Source organism: Chiloscyllium punctatum, chromosome 32 (assembly GCF_047496795.1).
Source record: "Chiloscyllium punctatum isolate Juve2018m chromosome 32, sChiPun1.3, whole genome shotgun sequence".
Lineage (NCBI taxonomy): Eukaryota > Metazoa > Chordata > Chondrichthyes > Orectolobiformes > Hemiscylliidae > Chiloscyllium > Chiloscyllium punctatum.
Window position 1 is genome coordinate 63,728,507 of NC_092770.1, and position 20,039 is coordinate 63,748,545.

The 20,039-nt window shown below is 42.0% G+C and overlaps 1 protein-coding gene across 9 annotated transcripts in view; it reads left to right on the plus strand.

Moving 5' to 3' along the window:
* Positions 1-1,107: 1,107 nt before the first annotated feature.
* Positions 1,108-20,039, plus strand: part of caprin2 (caprin family member 2) — a 57,616-nt gene continuing 38,684 nt past the window's right edge. For 6 of the 9 annotated variants that reach the window (XM_072552512.1, XM_072552515.1, XM_072552517.1 and 3 more), the window contains exons 1-12: positions 1,108-1,585; positions 3,347-3,406; positions 6,411-6,497; positions 8,606-8,844; positions 9,838-9,920; positions 10,065-10,217; positions 12,496-12,542; positions 13,581-13,946; positions 14,028-14,066; positions 15,410-15,541; positions 16,817-16,892; positions 19,748-19,800. In XM_072552512.1, the coding sequence (XP_072408613.1) occupies positions 1,382-1,585; positions 3,347-3,406; positions 6,411-6,497; positions 8,606-8,844; positions 9,838-9,920; positions 10,065-10,217; positions 12,496-12,542; positions 13,581-13,946; positions 14,028-14,066; positions 15,410-15,541; positions 16,817-16,892; positions 19,748-19,800 (1,539 nt within the window). In that variant the 5' untranslated portion in view covers positions 1,108-1,381. The remainder of the gene's footprint in view (positions 1,586-3,346; positions 3,407-6,410; positions 6,498-8,605; positions 8,845-9,837; positions 9,921-10,064; positions 10,218-12,495; positions 12,543-13,580; positions 13,947-14,027; positions 14,067-15,409; positions 15,542-16,816; positions 16,893-19,747; positions 19,801-20,039) is intronic. The other 3 variants (XM_072552521.1, XM_072552516.1, XM_072552519.1) reach the window with 3 other exon arrangements.

Consider the following 20,039-nt stretch of genomic DNA (forward strand, 5'->3'; position numbering starts at 1 on the left):
TTTTTGGGGTGGGTGAAGGGTTTGGAGAATTGGAAGTGCAGAGATGTGACTTAAGTATCTTTCAGCCAGTTGTGAAACAGTTTATTTGGAAAAAGAAACAATATGGGGATACTCAGGGCTCTCTTTATATGGGCCAGAAAAAAAAAGTGGGAGAATATTCCAAAATGTATTTATTATTACCAACAGGTCCGCACTTTCCCATTCTTTGCAATTGCTTGATACAGATGATGGAATTGTTCAACTTGGCGCAACAAAATATTATTTTGAACGCTCATTATCACGTGTCAGTGAATGACGCAAAGGCCTATTTTGATACAATTGATGTCATCACGTGATGATTATTTACAAATGGAACCATTTGTCTTTGCATTCAAACCTGTCCCTTTAAATAACAGCACATTTCTGCAGCTCTTGCATTGCCTAACCCTTGGATTTATATACTGATCTTCCTCATTCTCGTCATATGAAAATGCAATTCCAAGGGTCACGTTAAGTCTGTGTATCCCTCTATAGATACTGTCAGACCTGCTGAATTTCTCTAGGACTTTCTGATTTGGTGCAAGAAACGGGACAAACAGCAGACTGTCCGAAATGTCTCCTTTTATTTACAGAGCAAGTATGCACCTTGCACTTTAAGATCCGTCTTCCCTGGTTAGCGATGATGCCTCCGACAGTAAACACAGCGAAACGCGACTGCTGCGCGATGCAATGCCCCACATAACAGTGCAAAACCCATGCACGAACGCAATCTCCATCCGATACCACAACAACATTGGGGCAACGCCACGTTCTTGCATCCCCGCCGACTGGAAGTGTGCACGTTGCAACCATCTCCACGCGCGGAGGGACGGGGCTGGAAATAAAACAAGGTTGTAGAGAGGGAGGTGGGGGGAGAGAGAGAGGGGGACCGCGTGTGTGTTCGTGCAGACATTTGCAATAAGTGACACCGAGAGGTTTCACAAGATCGGCGCGTTGCTGAAAGGTTCCTTTTGTTTCAGTCGCGAGACGCTCCGTGCAAATAGCGTGCCCCCGGCTGCGATGGAAAGTGATGTCCCAGGGAGGTGGGGGTGGGCGGGTGTGAGGGCGGGAGGGAGCGCGCGCCGTGTGATTGGAACGTCGCGGGACGCAATGGAACGTGGTGCTGGGCAGGGAGAGAGAGAGAGAGAAAAAAAAACACCCCAGGATTCGGTGACATAAAAGCGGCGGCGCGAGCCGGAGCTCGGGCCAGAAGCGGCGGGCGGAGGATGCAGCAGCGGGCAGGCGCCCGGTAACCGGACAGCCGCCACCTCCCTCATGTGTTGACCTCCCTTCCCCCCCCCCCCCCTCTCATGGTGCAGCTTGTGTGCTCGCTCGGGAATCCGGAGTTAGCAGCGGTGCAGAGATGAAGATGAAAACCGATAAGAGGTCGCCTTCCCGCGGTGAAGGTGGTCGCGGCGGCGGCGGCGGCGGCCCCGCGGTTCAGGGGCCGGCCCCCTTCATCCAGGCTCTGGCAGCCGCCAACAGCCAGTATCAGGCGTACGAGACGTACCTGGAGAATGGCATGATCTGCCTCAAGCATAAGATCCGGAATATTGAGAAAAGGAAGGTAACAGGAAAGCACTCTGCACCGCACCCCGCTCTCCTCCCTCTCCCTCTCTCTCTCTCTAACCTACTGGCGCTGAATCCATGAGATGCTCCTGGATATTCTGCAGTGCACACAGCCCTTGCTGCAGTCTAACTGCATTGCATTGGATTACACCATCATCTGTGCCTGTCTTGTTCTCCCCTGCACTCATCCCCCACCCCCATCCAACTTTTAAAGTTTGCATTCATTTTTGATCTTTCACCTATTTTTCTTTTTTTTTTCCAATTCGTGCAGCTTTTAACGGTATGAGTACCTTCATGATACTTTCCTATGTTTGCTTAAAGGGACAGCGCCCAGATTGCGCAGTTGGATTTTTCACCTCAACCTGGAGTGCTCAAATATTCGCTGTTTTATCCCCCCTCGTTCCGTAGCATAGGGACGAGGCAAATGTCCCGTTTTGAGCCTGGCGCTTACGAAATAAAATTGGAGACCCCAGCGCCTGGGGCCGTTTTAAGAACAACCAGTGTTGCAGTCGGATAGGGAAGCCCTTGGTTGCATTCATCGCCCCAATCATCTCTCAACGGTGTAAAATCGTATCGCCAGCAGCCAAAATGCGGTTGCACGCCGTAGTTTCAAATGGGGAAACTTGGCCTTTGCATTGGTTTTAAATTTTCAATGAGTTTCCATACGCACAATGAAATGCTAGTTTTTAACCTCTCTGCTTCAGGTGAACCTGAGCTTTTGCAATCGCTTTTCCAAGGTGCAAAAATTTTATTAGTAACTCATTTTCTTTACGTAGGTATGGCACTTTTTTGGATACTAGTAATGTAACTTCGACTACCGTCGGAAGTTGCTTATTTGCTTTTCTGTGACTTTTTTCTTGCAAATCTATGAAGCAATAGATTGCCATTGCCCACTTGGAGTAAAGCATGTAATGTACTTGTTTTATGCAGCACTTATGCACCCTACACCCTGACCTCTAATGGATAGTAAGTGACCTCCCTTGACATTGAAGTTGTATTGTGAGATTGAGTGAAGATGACTTGTGGTCAGACATATCTTTAATGTCATAGGGTGGTTAAGGAGTTTAGCACTTTTTTTACTTCATTCTTCACTCCTTAAGTATAGAAGATATTAAGTCATGTTGAGGTTGTAGAGGATTTGATGAGGCCTCGGGTTGCTCTACTATACGAAGGATAGTAAACTGGAGTGGGTTCAGAAAAGATTTACCACAATGTTGCTCGGAATGGAGGGTGAGAGAAATAAGGATAGACTGGAACTTTCCTCACTGTGTAACATGAGATTGAGGGCTGACTTTTTTTTTAATAAGGGTGTTTAAAATCATGGGAATGGATAATGTGAGAAGACGGTCTCTTTTCTTCTTCACCCCACCTTCCCCACCCTCCCCACCCCCCCAAAGTGTGGGGCAGTTCAAAACAAGGTGGCATGTCTTTAAGGTGAGGAGAGAGAGATTTAAAAGGGACCTGAGGGATAATGTTTTTTTCACAGGGTGGTTTGTGAATGAACTGGCAAAGAAAGTGGTGGTTGCAGGAACAGCTACAGCATGTAAAATACATTGGGATAAGTGTTTGGAGGGATAAGACCTGAATGCAGGCAAGTGGGCCTAGTCTAGTTTGGGGAAGGTTTCCATGCTACATGAATTTGACTCTAATAGAGTATATTTTGTGCATATAGAACTGGAAATGCAGTTAATTCACCCTTTATAAGGTTGAGTCAAAATATTTGCAATGCATGACCTTATGGTGGTCTTTCTTTTTAAAGGCAAAACTGGATGACTATAAGGAACGCCTAAACAGAGAAGAACTCAATCAGGATCAGTTGGTATGCAAATTTCAATTGCTTAATAGTAAAAGCTGGTAAACTCTCAAACTGATGATTCTTTAGATCCATTCAACTTGCTGTTGAATTGAATTGAGCTGTACTGTCCAAGTACTGCATTGCTTGCTTTTACTGTAATGGTGGCTGTGATCTTGCTGTATGAAACCAGATTTAAATGTTTTTCTTTTCAAGCTGAAAAAGCTGATTGTTTCTTTGTATGATGCTTAACACTGACCCCTCCCACCCTTTAATCTCAATTTGTAACATCTGAGATTCTGCTGCCCAAAACCAGTTTGGTTTGTATAGCATATTTTTGAGATTAAAGTACCCCAAACCTGCTACACTGGCTTTTAAATGGTCAAAATTTGACCATAGCATGAATCTTTGGACAAATGAACCAAAATTATGATCAAGACTGAGACCATTGGAATGTCACATGAGATTCTCTCGTACAGAAATAAATCAGTGGGGTTAGTAAGATATGGGTGGAGTCTGGATGACTCTGCATTTTAAAGATGAAAACGTGGATGGATTAGTCTCTGTGAACTTTGCACCAATAGAGTCTTAAAATTACTAAGTGTTTTATGGCTGTCCCATAAAGGATGGAGTCTGGGGGTGAAAGCAGATGGCCCTCCAAATGATGGAATGGAATATGGTTGAGACCCTCGAGGGGAGGGGTCAGTTAGGATGCTTAAATTGTGAAGCCTGATGTTGTTAGGATTGGAGTTTGAGGAAAGGGCGAAATATAATTGGCTTTCAGTGGGAGGAAATTTTTGTCTGGAGTCCTGACGTTGCAAATACTGACTCAAGAGGTTCTGGCAAAATGGAGCTGGGTGTCATGTGACATCTGAAGTCTTGATCCACCATATGGATGACATGGATTAGAGTCTAGGATAGATCTCTTGGAGGGGTAGGGAATTTAAGTTCCTTGAATTGGAAAGGAAGTACTTTTATCAGTTCTGTTAAGCAATCAGCTTGTGCTTATGCACATTGGCACCTCATTGGTGCCTCCTGAAGCTTAAAAAGTTGCATCCTTGTTTAAAATTGTTTTGGCATCACTGTTCTACCACTCCTATCTCTTTCCACTGCTACCAGCCTCCAAATTCTGGCCTTGTGTGTCTCAGATTGCCACTGTTTTTGTGATGGCTAAGCCTTGAGTGGTCTAGAATCCCCCTCCAAACATCTTTACTTTGTCTCTGGCTTTAACATGCTTCCAAATGACCTTTTTTTTAATCAGCATTCGTTTCCATATTCAGTCTTTAAAAATGAATCAATTAAAAATTTGTTGGATTACATTTCATAGTAAGGACACCTTTGCTTGTCTACTCTTGAAGAAACTGAATGTAAATTTTCTTGGTTGCAGTCAAAGCAATAACAGCATTTTAAGATAGAAGATTCTGAGCCAGGAGGCCTGGGTACAAGTCCCACTCCTCCAGAAATGTGTAGTAGTATCTCTGAACAGGTTGATTTTAGAAAATATTTTTCAAGAGACCTTTCAAGGTATCTTGACTACCTTAAGGTGGCATGGCTCAATGGTTAGCACTGCTGCCTCACAGCACCAGGGACCTGAGTTTGATTCCATTCTAGGGTATCTCAGTTTGGAATTAGCACATTCTTTTGGTGTCTCTGTGGGTTTCCTCTGGGTGCTCTGGTTTCTTCCCATTGAGGAGAAAGTGAGGACTGCAGACGCTGGAGTTCAGAGCTGAAAATGTGTTGCTGGAAAAGTGCAGCAGGTCAGGCAGCATCCAAGGAACAGGAGAATCGACATTTCGGGCATTCTCCCTGAAGAAGGGCTGATGCCTGAAACGTCTATTCTCCTGTTCCTTGGGTGCTGCCTGACCTGCGCTTTTTCAGCAACACATTTTCAGCTTTCTTTCCACTGACCAAAGATATATTGGCTAGTTAGGTTGGCCATGCTAAATTGCTCAGTGTCCAGGGATGTACAGGCTAGGTGGGTTAGCCACAGGAAATGCAGGATTACAAGGGTTGGGTGGGATGCTGTTTCTAGGGTTAGTGTGGACTTGACGGGCTGAATGGCACCCCTTCCCCACACTTCAGAGGAATCTGAGGTGGGAGATAGAATTTTATTTTAAGGTGAACAAGTGTTAAAACTTAAATCTGCTTTCTGCAATGCTTCCTGAAATGTTTGTCCAGTGTTGTTGTCAGCTGCATTAATTAAACTGGCAAATTATTGTGGGTATGCTTGTGTAAATTGGATGTAGATATGAAGCATAATTTTAACTGTCTCAAGCTTTAGGTTGAGCTTTCAGCACCCATTTTAACTTTGCAGTATGAACTCTTTCTAAATGCATGTTTATCAACACCTGACTTGCTCATCCTTTTTTCAGATGGTTGGAACAGCTGGTTCTATAAAGTTGCAATCTGAGTTTGAGAATTTGGGCAGAGAGGCATGAGCAAAAATCCATCCAAAACATAATCTCTGAAAGTTTTTCTTGTTATAATGTTGTTCCCCACTCCTTCCCATTTCCCCCCCCAACCTGCTGCTGCAATATTGCAGGAGGAAGCAAAGGAAGAGAAACAGTTGCACCTTTCCCAGATGAATTGCATTGCAGCATTTTGGTCATGCCTTCAGTGAATGCATGAGAATTTGATACATGGAGGGAAGAATTTATGAAGAGGTCTTAAAACAATTTAAAATAAGATTTTTGCCCCTTCCTACCCCTGTCAAAAGATTTGAGCTCTCATAACGCAACCACTTAGTAATTTGTGATTTCTGTAGTGGATTGTTTAGTTAGCATGTCAATGTGATAGCAAAATACCTGGTAAGAAGCTAAGATTTTACTAAAATCAACTCCATTGCCCATTTCTCAAATTATTTTTGAGAGAACATTCAGGTTGGTACCAGAAGTTTGCTTTTTAAATGTGTAAATGTACAGTTATTTCAACTATTCATTAAACTGGCTACTGTAAGCAAAACTTAAATCCTTGATGTCTAGTCTGAATTTTTAACAATGCCTGAACCATAATGCACAAATGTCTTTCACAGGATGCTGTGGCCAAATATGAAGAAGTAATTCATAATCTGGAGTTTGCTAAGGAGCTGCAGAAAACCTTTGTTGCACTCAACCAAGAGGCAAGATCTTCACCCTTGCTGCTAATGGTTTTGTGGGGAGGGAGTGGGCTGTTTTAGAAGCATTGGAGGTGAACAGTGTTAGAATTTCAAGCCTGTCACTTGAAGAGGTGAAGTTCACCTGTTGGAAATGGAATAGCTAAACCTCTTAATTGGTTAATGGCACTAAACTGATGCTAATTACTATCACTCAATCTTGTTTAAATTGCCTCCACTCCAGTTGGCAAATTGGACTTGTGCAAACTTGCTATTTTGATGTAAAATTCCAACTGACTTAAGCAATTTTTGTTAAATTTGCATCACTACCAGATAACAATCACGCTTGCAGAAGTGAATTGAACAAAGATGTACCTGACAGATCTTGGATGACTACAGAGACTTTTCAGACTTTTTTAAACTAGTTACTACTGTTTAATTTGGCTAATCCTTGTGATCTTGACATTTGAAATTGTCCCAGCACCATTTTTAACTCTAAAATTTGTTGCCTTTAACAACATATCAGGGTGAATGGATGTGGATTTTGAAAAAAAATTGTACTTTTCTCCTTCCCTTCTCTTCACCACCCCCCCCCTTCCCATCTTCCAGAACAAAAGTACAGTGAAGCAACTTGTTGTGATACTCCAAACTGTAGGCTGGAGAAAATGGAGGTGTGGGGTTTGAGTGTGATTTAGCATTTTGGGTTAGAAACTTTTTTTTTAGTGAGAAGGCAGTGAATGGTAGTTGACAGAAAATATTCAGCCTGGAGTCTGGTTACTTGTGTGCCACAAGGATCTGTTTTGGAACCTCTGCTGTTCATCATTTTTCTAAACGACTTAGACGCAGGCATCGGTGGATGGGTTAGTAAGTTTACAGATGGCACTAAAGTTGGAGGAGTAGTGAATAGTGTGGAAGAATGTTGCAGGAGGACTTTGATAAACTGAGGAATTGGGCTGAGGGGTGGTAAATGGAGTTCAATGCAGATAAATGAGGTAATTTACTTTGGGAAGAATAACAGGAAGGCAGAATACTGGGCCAATGGAATGATTCATGGTAGTTTGGGTGTGCAGAGGGATCTTGGAGTCCATGTGCATTCCTGAAAGCTGCCACCAGGTTGATAGTGCTGTTAAGGCAATACAGTGAGTTAGCTTTTATTGGTCGAGGGGTTGAGTTCCAGAGCTGTAATGTCTTGCAACTGTACAAAATGCTAGTGCAGCCATGCTTGGAATATTGTGTGCAGTTCTGGTTGCCCCATTACAGGAAGGATGTGGAAGCATTGGAAAAGGTGCAGAGGAGACTTATCATGATGTTGCCTGGTCTGGAGGGAAGATCTTAAGAGGAAAGGCTGAGAGAATTAGGTCTGTTCTCATTGGAAAGAAGGCAGCTGGGGGATTTGATAGAGATATACAAGATGCAAGGTTTGTAGCTCAGGTTGAGGTTTAGGGTGTAGGTTTGCTCGCTGAGCTGTAGGTTTGATATCCAGACATTTCATTACCCAGCTAGGTATCATCAGTGGCGACCTCCAAGTGAAGCGAAGCTGTTGTCTCCTACTTTCTATTTATATCTTTCTCCTGAATGGGGACCCCATCCAGGAGAGAGATAGAAAGCCAGAGACAACAGCTTCGCATCACTTGGAGGTCGCCACTGATGATACCTAGCTGGGTAATGAAATGTCTGGATATCAAACCTACAGCTCAGCGAGCAAATCTACACCCAAACATACAAGATAATCAGAGGATTGGATAGGGTAGACAGTGAAAGTCTTTTTCCTAGGTTGATGTCAGCTTGTACGAGGGGGCATATTTACAAATTGAGGGGTGATAGATTTAAGACAGATGTGAGAGGCAGGTTCTTACTCAATAGTAGGGGTGTGGAATACCCTGCCTGCCAATGTTAACTCTGCATTAGGGAGATTTAAACAATCCTTGGATAAGCACATGGATTTGCTCAATTAGTTCACAGGTGAGTGCAACATCAGGGGCCGAAGAGCCTGATCTGTGCTGTATTGTTCTATATTCTATCACCTGGTCCTCTTGATCTGATGTGGTTAGTTAGCTAAATAGTCCTAATGAAAGACAGCAACAGCCCTTGATCTAAACTTAATTGATAGGTCTGTCTGGTTTTGTTCTGAGCAGCTGCTAAAAGCACAAAAGAAAACTTTACGACGTGAGCAACTACTGAGGACAGAGATGGAGAAGAGACGCCTTCGTACAGTATTGCATGTTAAATATGTACTGGAGAACTTCAAGCAGGAGCATGTTCAAAATGACTTCAGAGATGGCATTAATGGTGCATTTATTATTTCTCGAAAGGAAATCAGCCTCCTCAAGGACTTCTGTAAACTTGTTTGCCCTGAAAGGGATGAAAGAATGTCGTAAGTAATGACTTGATACTTTGTCTGCAGTGTCTTTTTTTTAATCTATCATCTGCTGGATAGCTACCACTGACAGTTATTAGATGCTCTGTGTTCAGTCTGTTTAATGACTCAGGATCTAGGTTCTTGACTCTCCAAGGCCTGGTAAAATGGATCTCTGAACTGTGTAGATGACAAATCGGTCTGCTTTTAAATGTACATAGTGTGGATTTATCAATATAAAATTGTGCTGCATGAACTTGAGCCAAGAATTATAGGTTTGCTGCTGTGACATATAGTCATAGAGATGTACAGCATGGAAACAAACCCTTCAGTCCAACCCATCCGTGCCGACCAAATATCCCAACCCAATCTAGTCCCACCTGCTAGCACCCAGCCCATATCATGATACTTGGGTAACTTAAGACCACTTTGAGGATTACCTTGATGCAGCTGGTGTGGAGTACAGCAAAGGGTTAGAATAGGTCTTAGTTGACTATCTGGTCCAAGAGACCTTTCACTTGCTTGCAATTTTTCTGGGAATATGCCTTTGGAAGGGATTTCTTTTCTTTAACCATTCTAGATAGTGGTGATAGTTTTGCCCTGGTACGTTGACTTCTGTTTAGAGGCTGAAGGATGTTGGAATTGCCATCCATTGGAGTGGGTCTTGGGATGCCAGTGTACTTGGCACACTATCCCTCTTTTAATATATTGCTAATCTTAAATTTGCAGTAAGAAAACTGCATTATGGTGTCCTCATTTCTTAATATTTCCTCTTAAGTGCAAGAAGGGTTTTTGATGGGCTTGGCAATAATGCCTTTGATAACCCAAGCATTAATAAAAGTACCTTTGTTTGGAATGAAACTGCATTGCTGCTACCTCAGATTGAGGGTACATTGTTATTTGAAGGCATGTCATTCAGTGAGGTATTGTTTACAGTAGGCTGCCTCCTATTCTGGGCAGAAAACAAAGGCCTTGATTTATCTGAATGAATTTTTTTTGTTTTGTTTTCAGTCTTGAAGATCAGGTTGAACTGGTGTCAAATCAAATGTGGGACCTGTTGGAAGGAAGTGATAAAATAGTGGCTGGTAGCACCTGTAAGTTCAAACTTGCTCTGCTCTAAATGAGGGTGGGCTGCCATTGTATATAGAACCTGGCATTCAGATATTACTGTGAATACACTTGTTTCAGAATTTTGAGACTCATGATGCCAAAAGCTCTTTTTTTTTGTTTTCTTCTAGATAAACACTTGAAGGAAACAATAAGCAGACTATTGAACTGTGCCTACTTTGATAATATTCCTGTCCCTCACAATGGTTTGCTGGATGATGTTGAAGATGATAAAATTAAAGAGGTACAAGTAACTTCCAAGACCCTATCTGGAAAGGATACCGGTAAGTTTTTGTGGTGGCAGAAATAACACTAGATCCTTTCTGAATCTGTTTTCATCTGTGAAACCGCATAACACGAGTATCCAGGAGGATTCATTTTTGTTTACAGCCCTCTTTATTCAGTTTAAATTCTGTAATCTGGGAATGTTTAAATTTTGAACGTGGCACATGAAACCTCTTGTTTTGAGAGCGAGCAGAAGTCTATTTAGGTTCAGCAGGATGTGGAGATGATCTGTAGACATGGGGGCTTGTTAAGAAGGATGGATTTAAATTGAACAAATGTTTCTGCCATATACAAACATGTCTTTGGGGGCGTGAGGGAGGCTTTTGTGATACAATGGTAGTGTCCCTTCCTCTAGAATCAGGTGGTCTGAGTTAAAGTCCCACCTGAACAGTTGATGACAAAGTATATATAAACATGTCTATGAAACGTAGATGCAGTCTCTTGGCCTACCTTTTTGTTTTGGAACCTTTTTGGTTTGGGGATGCCTTCAGCCTGTTGTGAAGGACTAATGTGACTTGCCTGCCCCTCTCCTCCTCTTGTTGCTGAAATCAGCACCTGATGGCCAATTTAGGTTTTAATTTTGGATTCTTGTATGTATTGTTGGAATGAACTTGGCAGTTATTAACACTGATCATGGACACCAGACTAGTTAATTGACCTTCTTTCTCTGTTCCACCCCCATGACCTGTAAATGCAGCCACTATATCTGATCCATCTTTTTCAAATTTTTTTAGCAATGAGCTTCAAGATTCTCTGCTTCTATACTGTTTTGAACACATCTGCCTGTCCAATCAGCCTCTTGGTACCTTGCTGGAATATTAAATTAATAAAAGTGTGCATGACTTTATTTGCAGAACTTGTCTGTAAACCCAACACTCAGTTAACTTCCTGGAAGAGTGCAGTAACTTTAGCTGTCAGTGGGAGGTGCTGTCATTGTTAAGTGGCAAGTTATCACCACAGTTTATCTTAGTTCAGTTAGTTCTATGATGGATCTGTCCTTGAATTGTGTGTAAGTAGGACACTTGTTCACAGTTTGATTAAAATTATTTGGTTCCCATCCCCTGCCTTTTTAATGAAAGGGATGGAGAAACTGTATTACTAGTCAGGTCGCACCTTTGGTGTGTGTATAACCAAATGAGTTCCATATACCCTCCAGGTTTCTATAATGTTGCATTTTTCTGGGAATGTTATTCACTTTTGTGTGATGGGATGTTTTACTTATGCTTCCATTAGATGGAGCAAATTTGACTTTATAGGAAACCTTTTGTGCAAAAGACTGGTTTAGATGGCACTGTTACTGTAGGTAAAATACAGTCAGGAAAAGCTGTCCTTAATCCATGCAGTAATATTTCTCTTTCATATCCTTGTGGGAAGTAGCAATTCAGCAGCAAGGAATATTAGTGTATTTTTATTTGGTTAGTTGGTTTAAAATTTGTGGTTTCTGTAGAGAACATCGGTACTTGCAGTCATTTAAGAACTGTCTTGCTGAATGGTGGGTGCATAGACATTACAATGGGAAAGCATTTGGAAGTGGAAGAAATTTCTGATCTTTTGAGCAGCTCCCTGATCTAATGCTGTGTAGACGGATAATGGAAAGTGTTTGCATGGAGCTTGATATCTTGTCATGTGCATCCTGTCTCTTTTGGATGCTTGTCATTGATATAGCTGGGGAGAAGTTGCAGCTCTGGCTTAAAAGTACATTTTAAGAAACTTGTTTACTCTCCTTCCACTGAAATGAAACAAGTTGCTATTTAGTGGGAAGTGAAAACCACATGCAGGGTATGATTTTGCAACTGGTCATATTTTAGCACTTGTGTCTGTCGTCTACTTTTTTTTTTTGCATAGCAAGTAAAAGCTTAGGATTGCTTATTATCTCCTCTACTTCTGTGTTTAGCATTTAGTGAGTACAAGGTTTTGGTACCCAGTTATTGATGCCTCAGGTGTTTGTCTTGTCCCTTTGGGTTTATTACACCTGGGTATGCCTTGCATTTACATTTTGAGCAGCTAAATTAAGCAGTCAGTGACCATACCTTAGGATCCCTTGCCCTCGTTTGTAGGTTTCTGTACTCTTCATTATATACGCAGCCTATTTACAGATGTGTACCCATTTTTAAACAGTGGTTTCAGAGCTTCCAAATGATGGAGCAAATTTCAAAAGCATGATTTGCCTCGGGAGGTCAAAGGTCAGCTATTAGACTCTCTCTATAAGTTGAGGTTTTAGCTTCTTAGTCTTGAAAGCAAATGTGCACATTCCTGATTGTGCTGTTTTCATTACAGAATCCGATCTACATTTTTTATGCTCCAATGATGTGCAGCCAAGAGAGGTACAGTTTTGATTTTCCTCAAGCCATCTTTGAGCTTCTCTTAGACTGTCAAGTGAAAGCATTTGTTGAAAACAGCTGTGCAGTAACTTCAGCTGTCTTTAGTTGCGCTGTCTAGTGACTTGAAATCAGTGATTTTGAGCTATGGCAAACTAACGTGTTTTAACATAGTGCCTTGGTGCTCAAAAGCAATTAATAGCCACAAATTTCGTTTTTAACTGGAGTCTCTACTTTGTTGGAAATGCAGCAGCCAGTTTACACATAGCAAGATTCACAACGAATGAGGGAAAACTTTTTTGCTTTTGTTTTTGTTGTTGGACCATTGGCCAGGCTATTAGAAAATCTTTCTGCTGTTGGTCTGTGACACATCATGAATCTTATCTTGAAGGGTGGCCAAAATGATCAACATGGCAAGACGTAGTACAGTGCTATCAGATGGTTTGATGTCAGCTGAATTTGTTAGTCTTTAAGACTTTCAAACCTACAATTCTGAAACGGGACCAATTTCTGTTGCTGAGCGGTGGCTGATATCCATTAGAATGACTCTAAGTTTAATGCGAATTCTTAATGTGGAAAAATTTAATTTTTGCCTGGTACACATTCAAATATCTACATTTAACTTCACAAATCTGAAACTTGTGTGGTCACTTTGTCCCCTGGGATTGCATACACAGCTTTGTCCCGCCAGTGCTTTTGGGGTAATGTGAGCCGAGTAAGAAATCAGTGACCTGTAGACTTTGAACCTCCAGTTGCTTGTCTGTCAACCTATTCTCTCCTGATTTTTTTTTGAGGTGTTTGAACTCAGTGTGGCAAGTTTTGTTAGTGAAATCACTCTTCTGACATGAGCTTATCTCTGCAGTAACTGAGCATTAATAAATTCTTACTCTAGACTATTCAATGAGCTGAATGGCCCATGGTGAGCACTCTATCTTTTTCTAGAATGCTGACTAGCCATCAGGAGTTTGTCGTCATCATTATTTTCAATGCTTGGCTCAGCAGTAAGTGACAATGTAATGAAACCTGTTTCTCATCTCTTCCTAGTTTTTGAATAGGCAGTACATGAATAAAACTGACTATGCTGTAAAACAGCCTGAAAAACCAAGGAACTGGGAAAGCGAATATGTTGGCAGGAAGCAAGAAGATGTTCCCAAAAAATGGGATGCTGATTACATGAGTAGAAAACATGAGGAAACACCCCCGACCAAGTGGGATGATGAGTATGTTGATAAGCAGGAGGAGCCTATCAAAAAAAGGGATACAGAATATGTCAACAATAGAAAGTTGGAGGAGCAGCCTAAAAAGTGGGATGTACAATATGCTGAAGTCCAGGAGACTAAAAGATGGGAAGCACCATCTGTCCCGAAAGAATCTGCTGAACCAAAGAGAATTCTGCCTGAACCCAAAGAGGTGAGAATGTGATAGACTGCGATTGCCAGGAAATACTTGCAAGTAATGACTAATGGTCCCTTTTGTTCCCCTTATTTTTAGAAACGGGATCGTACGTCAAAACAAAGTGAAGTGAAGCAAGTGGGTGAAACATATTTGCTCTTGAATCAGACTGCAGTGGTGGTGGTTAATGGCACTTGTTTGTAGAGGTGGCACACTCATTCTAAATTGGATGTTGGCATTTAGTGTAGGCAAAGCTTTGGCGAGTACCAGCTTTTTAAATTCACTTGTGGGATGTAGTGATGCTGGCCAGGCCAGCATTTAAGGTGATGAGCTGCTGCCTTGAACTATCAGTATTGTAGTGTTCTGAGGGAGTTTCAGAATTTTGACTGATTTTTGTCAGTGAAGGAGCAGCAATTGTATTTCCAACTTTGGATAGTTGGAGGGGAACTTTCAAGTAGTGGTGGTATTGCTTTTAAACAAAACATGATCAAAGAGTATTTGCTGTTACTTCAAACACTAATTGAGTTAAATGAGAAGCATTTTTTTAGAATTAGGGGAGAATTAAGATGTAATACTTTTGGGCAGCATAATTTAACATTTGACTATTTCAAAATAGCTCTTCACCCTACTGTTCGTGCAGGTCATGTATTGAAGGACAAGTGAGCCTAACTGGAGTGAAAAACTAGAACAAAAAGTGAGGATTGGAGATCAGAGTCAAAAAATGTTCTGGAAAAGCACATCAGGATGAGGAGCTTACAGTCAATGTTGACTCTGCTGCTGCTCTGCTGCCTGACCGGCTGTGCTTTTTCCAGCACCCTACGTTTTTTGATTCTGAAGTGAAAATCTGTATTCCACTGTCCATATCCGTTGTGATGGCTTGTTTTCAGTTCTGGTCAGCACTGACAGCTGCCAATTAGCACGGTAGCTGCATTTGCACTGAAGGTTGGAGAAATGGTTTGGGGATTATTGAAACCTAACAGGGTTCTGGATGGCTTGTGTGTTGCACCCTCTTTGGGGAAAGTTCACTACCTCCAGGGACATTCTGTGCTAAACTTAATTCCTAGACTTTTGCTTGTCTCTGACTTTGACATGACTGACCAAATGGAGCCAGCTGTGAAATGCTTAAATCTATACAGGTCTTTGTCTACCATAACATCCTCTTTCAGGTTTTCTACTGAAGGCATTGTCATACATTTTAATCCAGTTAAATGGGATTTGAAGTAACATAAACTGCTTGTATTGTCCTCTTTGGCTCCTACAACTGTAGGAGGAATAAGAACACTTATTGGCAGTGAATTTTAAAAAGCAGTGTTGTTTTGAGCATTTGATAATGCCACCTGCATTCTATCAATTCTGGTAACTGCAGAAGATGTTTACTTGTAGCATTTGCTGTAATTTGAGGTGCATGACAACAGCAGCTTGTGTCTTGGTGTGGATTTTTAAGGCAGACTAATCTTCTGTACTGGCTAATCCTTCGTTAGGTGTCGAAGGTAGTGCAGCAGGCTGCTGCGGAGTTCTGCTCGACCTCCTCACTGCCAAAGGATCCAGAACTCAGGAGGCAGAAGCTTCAAGACCTAATGTCCCAGATACAAGGGACGTGTCACTTCATTCAGGCATGTGGAATTTTCTTTGCACACTGCAGATTTCTCTCCTAGAGTTCTAATAAAGTGTCCTTTTTTTATTTTTGGAACTATTCCTTTTGACCATAGTTCCTCCTTTTGTAAATGAGGTTGTGGTGGCACCATTGTACAGGCTTTCAAAAGGCATTTTCAAATGACAAATGTTAGCAAAATTTAAAGCCCATGGGATTAGAGGGACAGTGATTAGTGTGCAGGGAATTGAAGGGACAGAGTTCAGAGTAGTGACAAATAGTTGGTTTTCAGGCTGTCAGGACTTATGTAGTAATAGTCCTCTGGTCTGTTGGGACACCTGAATTTTGGCTGTACCTTCAAAAGTGGTAGATGACACAAACATTGAACAATTGTAAAACATAAACTGTTAAAATGGTAAATTAAGCTGTAAGGTGGTTATGTTGTAGGAAGAATGAGATTAGGAAACAGAAGCAGTGATATTTTTGAAGTGACATCCCGTAAAAGTAGCAAATGAATGCTGAACTCTGACCTTGGTAAGACCAAATTAGTGACTTACTGAAATGTGAAATTAAAACAGGCTTGAGCAACTTAGGTTTGTGTTCTAAAGTAGTGTAGTGCTCTCAGTACAGCCACGTTTTATGTGGCATGTAGCAATTAGACAACTGCCATATCCTTGAGCAACTGATGGATGGACATTGAATGTCAGCCTTGTCAGTGTTGCTTGTCTTTAATCGAAGAAATTGAAGTGGTCATGTGTGAAGGCTTGGCCAAAAGTAGTTAGTCTTGGGTGGAGTACTCCTGAATTCAGCTTCCAGAATTCAGAAACCATCGGGAGGTTGATCATGAAGGGAGACTAGTTTTAGCTCAGCTATTCTGTCAAAGGTCAGCATGAGCACAATGGGCTGAATGGCAGCCTATATTTTGAGTTTCATATTTGTCATTTGTTTCACTGATTCTTTCATACTAACATTATTCGCTTATCTGGTACAAATTAATTTGAATGCGTCTCTGTTGTTTTTTTTGAGTATTAAACCTCACAGCCAATAAGACAGTAACAATGCTCTAGAATCCATTTAAATGTTAATTGTTTAAATTAATCTTTCCCTTTCCCTTTGCATGCTTTCCCACTGAAGGTCAGTGAAGAGACAAATTACATTCACCTAAAACTTGAGGTTGTCTTGTGCTGCTGTTTAGTGTCTCAGTGGCTCTCTACAAGTAGTATACAGAAATTCTAGTGAAGAACCAAAATTGTAACTTTGGTCTCCATTTTGACAAATGTTTTAATTAACTTCATAGGATTCTATGTTGGATTCTGACTCTTCACAAAGTGCTATTGGATCACAGAAGGCTACAATATCACTCAATGCCGCAGGTATGAGCCCTTTATCCCTCTGGCCCAGAAATGCATGTGTTACACCTGCAGTGAAGTGACTAACATGCAGCAATTTTGATTAAAGCTGTACTCTAAGGTTTGGATATCAGAAGTTGGGTTTTCTGTTACAATGGTTCAGTGCAATGTCTTTGGTTAACACCACTTTTTATGGTGCGGTAACACTGCATTTGGTGTCAAATTGTACAATTGAAGTGTCCTTTATTTGGGGTGGAGACAGATTTGGTCAAACACTGACATGGTCTCCTGTTCTAACCTAGTTTACTATGCTGTGTGCCAGTTGCTACTGACATGTGATCTCAATGTGTCCAATTTACTAGAAACTAAGCTTGCAGTTTGAATGGGGAGATGGTAATGTCTTGGAATCAAAAGCTGTGACAGGTTCAGCTACCAGGTGGACTTGATTGCTGTTAAGACAAAAGTATATTTTGCTTGTTCCTCTTTGTTTGCCATTCAACTTGTTTAGGCTTTTTTAACCAGGAATGACTGTGCTGTTTCCAGGTGACACGAGTTGGCAGAAATCCCCCTAAATGGAGTGTTGCAGTGTCTGCTAATTATGTATTTTTTAGCGAACTCCTTCTTGCCAGAAGGAATGCGATGGAGATTTAATGTCTTTCAGTAGCTAAATGGTCGGAGGCCTTGATTTTTCATGTGATTTGAGAGGTTTTGTTTTTATAGAATGGGTGGATAAGCCCAAGAGTGACATAATGGCCCTTTTCTTTTTAAATTGATAAAATATAAAGTTTAAGCTAGGATCTGCATATTATTTGAGAGCGCTTCCAAGGGCCTTTCTCTTTTATATATTACTCAGTTGGAGGAGCTAGAAGCAAAACAGTCAATGCCTTTTCAAACTTTCCACACTTTGCTTCCTCCCTGTCATCTGGCCTGCCAGCATGTACACTCGAATCACTGGCCGCTCTGCATTGCTAACAGGCTGCATATCTTCTGCAACCTTGACTCCCCCATGTTTCCTAATTAACTTGTGCTTTATTAATTCCTTTTTTGTCTTAAACCCAACAACCTTAATTGAGGTTTGTTTCTATCAGAAACAAATACTGGAACGTGTGTTGGGCAGCACCATTTTTGAGGGTGAATTAATTTCTTAAATGCCAGACCTGTGAAGTACTTCAGCATTTTCTTTTATGGTTTTTAAGGCTCTGAAAGTAAAGATTAACTAGCCTTTTAAGAACAGACATCTAATCCCTCTCCACCTCCATCTGCCATGCTCAGGGCCTCCAAGCCCTCCATTTCTTCCTCTCCCAATGTCCCCAACAGTACCCTTCCACTGACATTCGTTTGGCTGAAATGGTCCTCACCCTCAGCAATTTCTCCTTCGAATCCTCCCACTTCCTCCAGGTGGAAGGGGTAGCTATGGGCCACAGCTATGCCTTTCTCTTTGTCGGCTACGTAGAACAGTCTATCTTCTGTAGTTACACCGGCACCACACTCCAACTCTTCCTCCGCTACATTGATGACTGCATTGTGCCACCTCGTGCTCCCACAAGGAGGATGAGCAGTTCATCCAGTTCATCAACTTCACCAGCACATTCCACCCTGACCTTTAAAATTCACATGGACCATCTCTGACACCTCCCTCCCCTTCCTGGACACCTCCAGCTCCATCAATGACAACAGACTTGACACTGACTTTTATTTTGCAAAGCCACCAACTCCCACAACTACCTAGATTACACCTCTTTCCACCCTACCTCCTGTAAAAATGCCATCCCGTATTCCAAATTCCTCTGCCTCCACTGTATCTGCTCCCAGGAAGACAATTTCCCCCACAGAACACACCAGATGACCACAATTTTCCTTCCCACCTGGTTGAAGATGCTATCCAAAGCATCTCCTCCACATTTCGTACCTCTGCCTCAAACCCCACCCCTCAACCATACCAAGGACCGACCCCCCCCCCCCCCCCCATCCTCACCTTTCACCCTACCAACCTCCATCATCCACCGACCATTTCCACCTCCAAACTGACCCCACCACCAGGGATATGTTTCCCTCCCCATCCCTCCTTCTTTCCATAAAGACTGTTCTATCTAACTACCTGGTCAGGTCCACCCCCCAAGGAGCCTTTCTCATCCATCAAAGTTTCACCTGCACATCCACCAGTGTCATTTATTGTGTCAGTTGCTCCCAATGCGGTCTCCTCTAAGTTGAGGAAACTGGACACCCTTCTGTGTTTTAGGGAACCTCTCTGGGACACCTACACCAATCGACCCCACTGCCCCATGCTCTAACACTTCAACTCCCCCCCTCCTACTCTGCTGAGAACATGCAGGTACTGGGCCTCCTCCCTTCACCACCACCCCCACCCCAAAAAAAAACCTTACTCCAGTTCCAACCTTCTAGCTCAGCACCATCCTCCTGACCTGTCCTACCTACCAATCTTCCTTCCCACTTATCTGCTCCACCTCCCCTCTGACCTATTCACCCATTGTACTCTTTGTTACCTTCCCCACAGCCCACCACCCCCATTTATCTCTCTACCCTGAAGGCACTCTGCCTCTATTCCTGATGAAGGGCTTTCGCCTGAAATGTCGTGTTTTTTATGCTGTTTGGATGCTGCCTGACCTGCTGTGCTTTTCCAGCACCACTCTCTAATCTAAATAATACATAACACAGACAAGACCGCAATCCTTGTTTTTTTTTTTAAACCATCTTTTTACAATGACCCTGAAGGCAAATGTTTAACTTGTCTGACAATACTTTTCATCTTTTAAAATCTCTTGTGTGGAAGCTACATTTTTCTTGCTCTGACTTGTGGTAATAACTAGTCTTGGATGCTTCTCTTGTTTCAATAACAGTTTAATGTGTTTCTCTTCTAGTTCCAAAACAACAGAAGCAGCAAAAGAATGACACCATTCCATCCCCACCCAAGGTGAGAACTATAAGCTTGGCTCGCTAAGAGTGAAAGGTGGTTTTTTCCAGACAGTGGCTTCAGTGACCTGCTACTCAATGAATGTAGTATTACCTGTCCTTTCATTGGGAACTGAAATGCTAGTTTGAGAGCTGCTGGTATTTTGATTTTTGGGTTAAGTAGTTTTTTGTTTAGAGGTAATTCTTTTAAACCTGTTTGCACTGAGCTCTCACTTGACCTCTAAATGCAAAGCTAGCTGT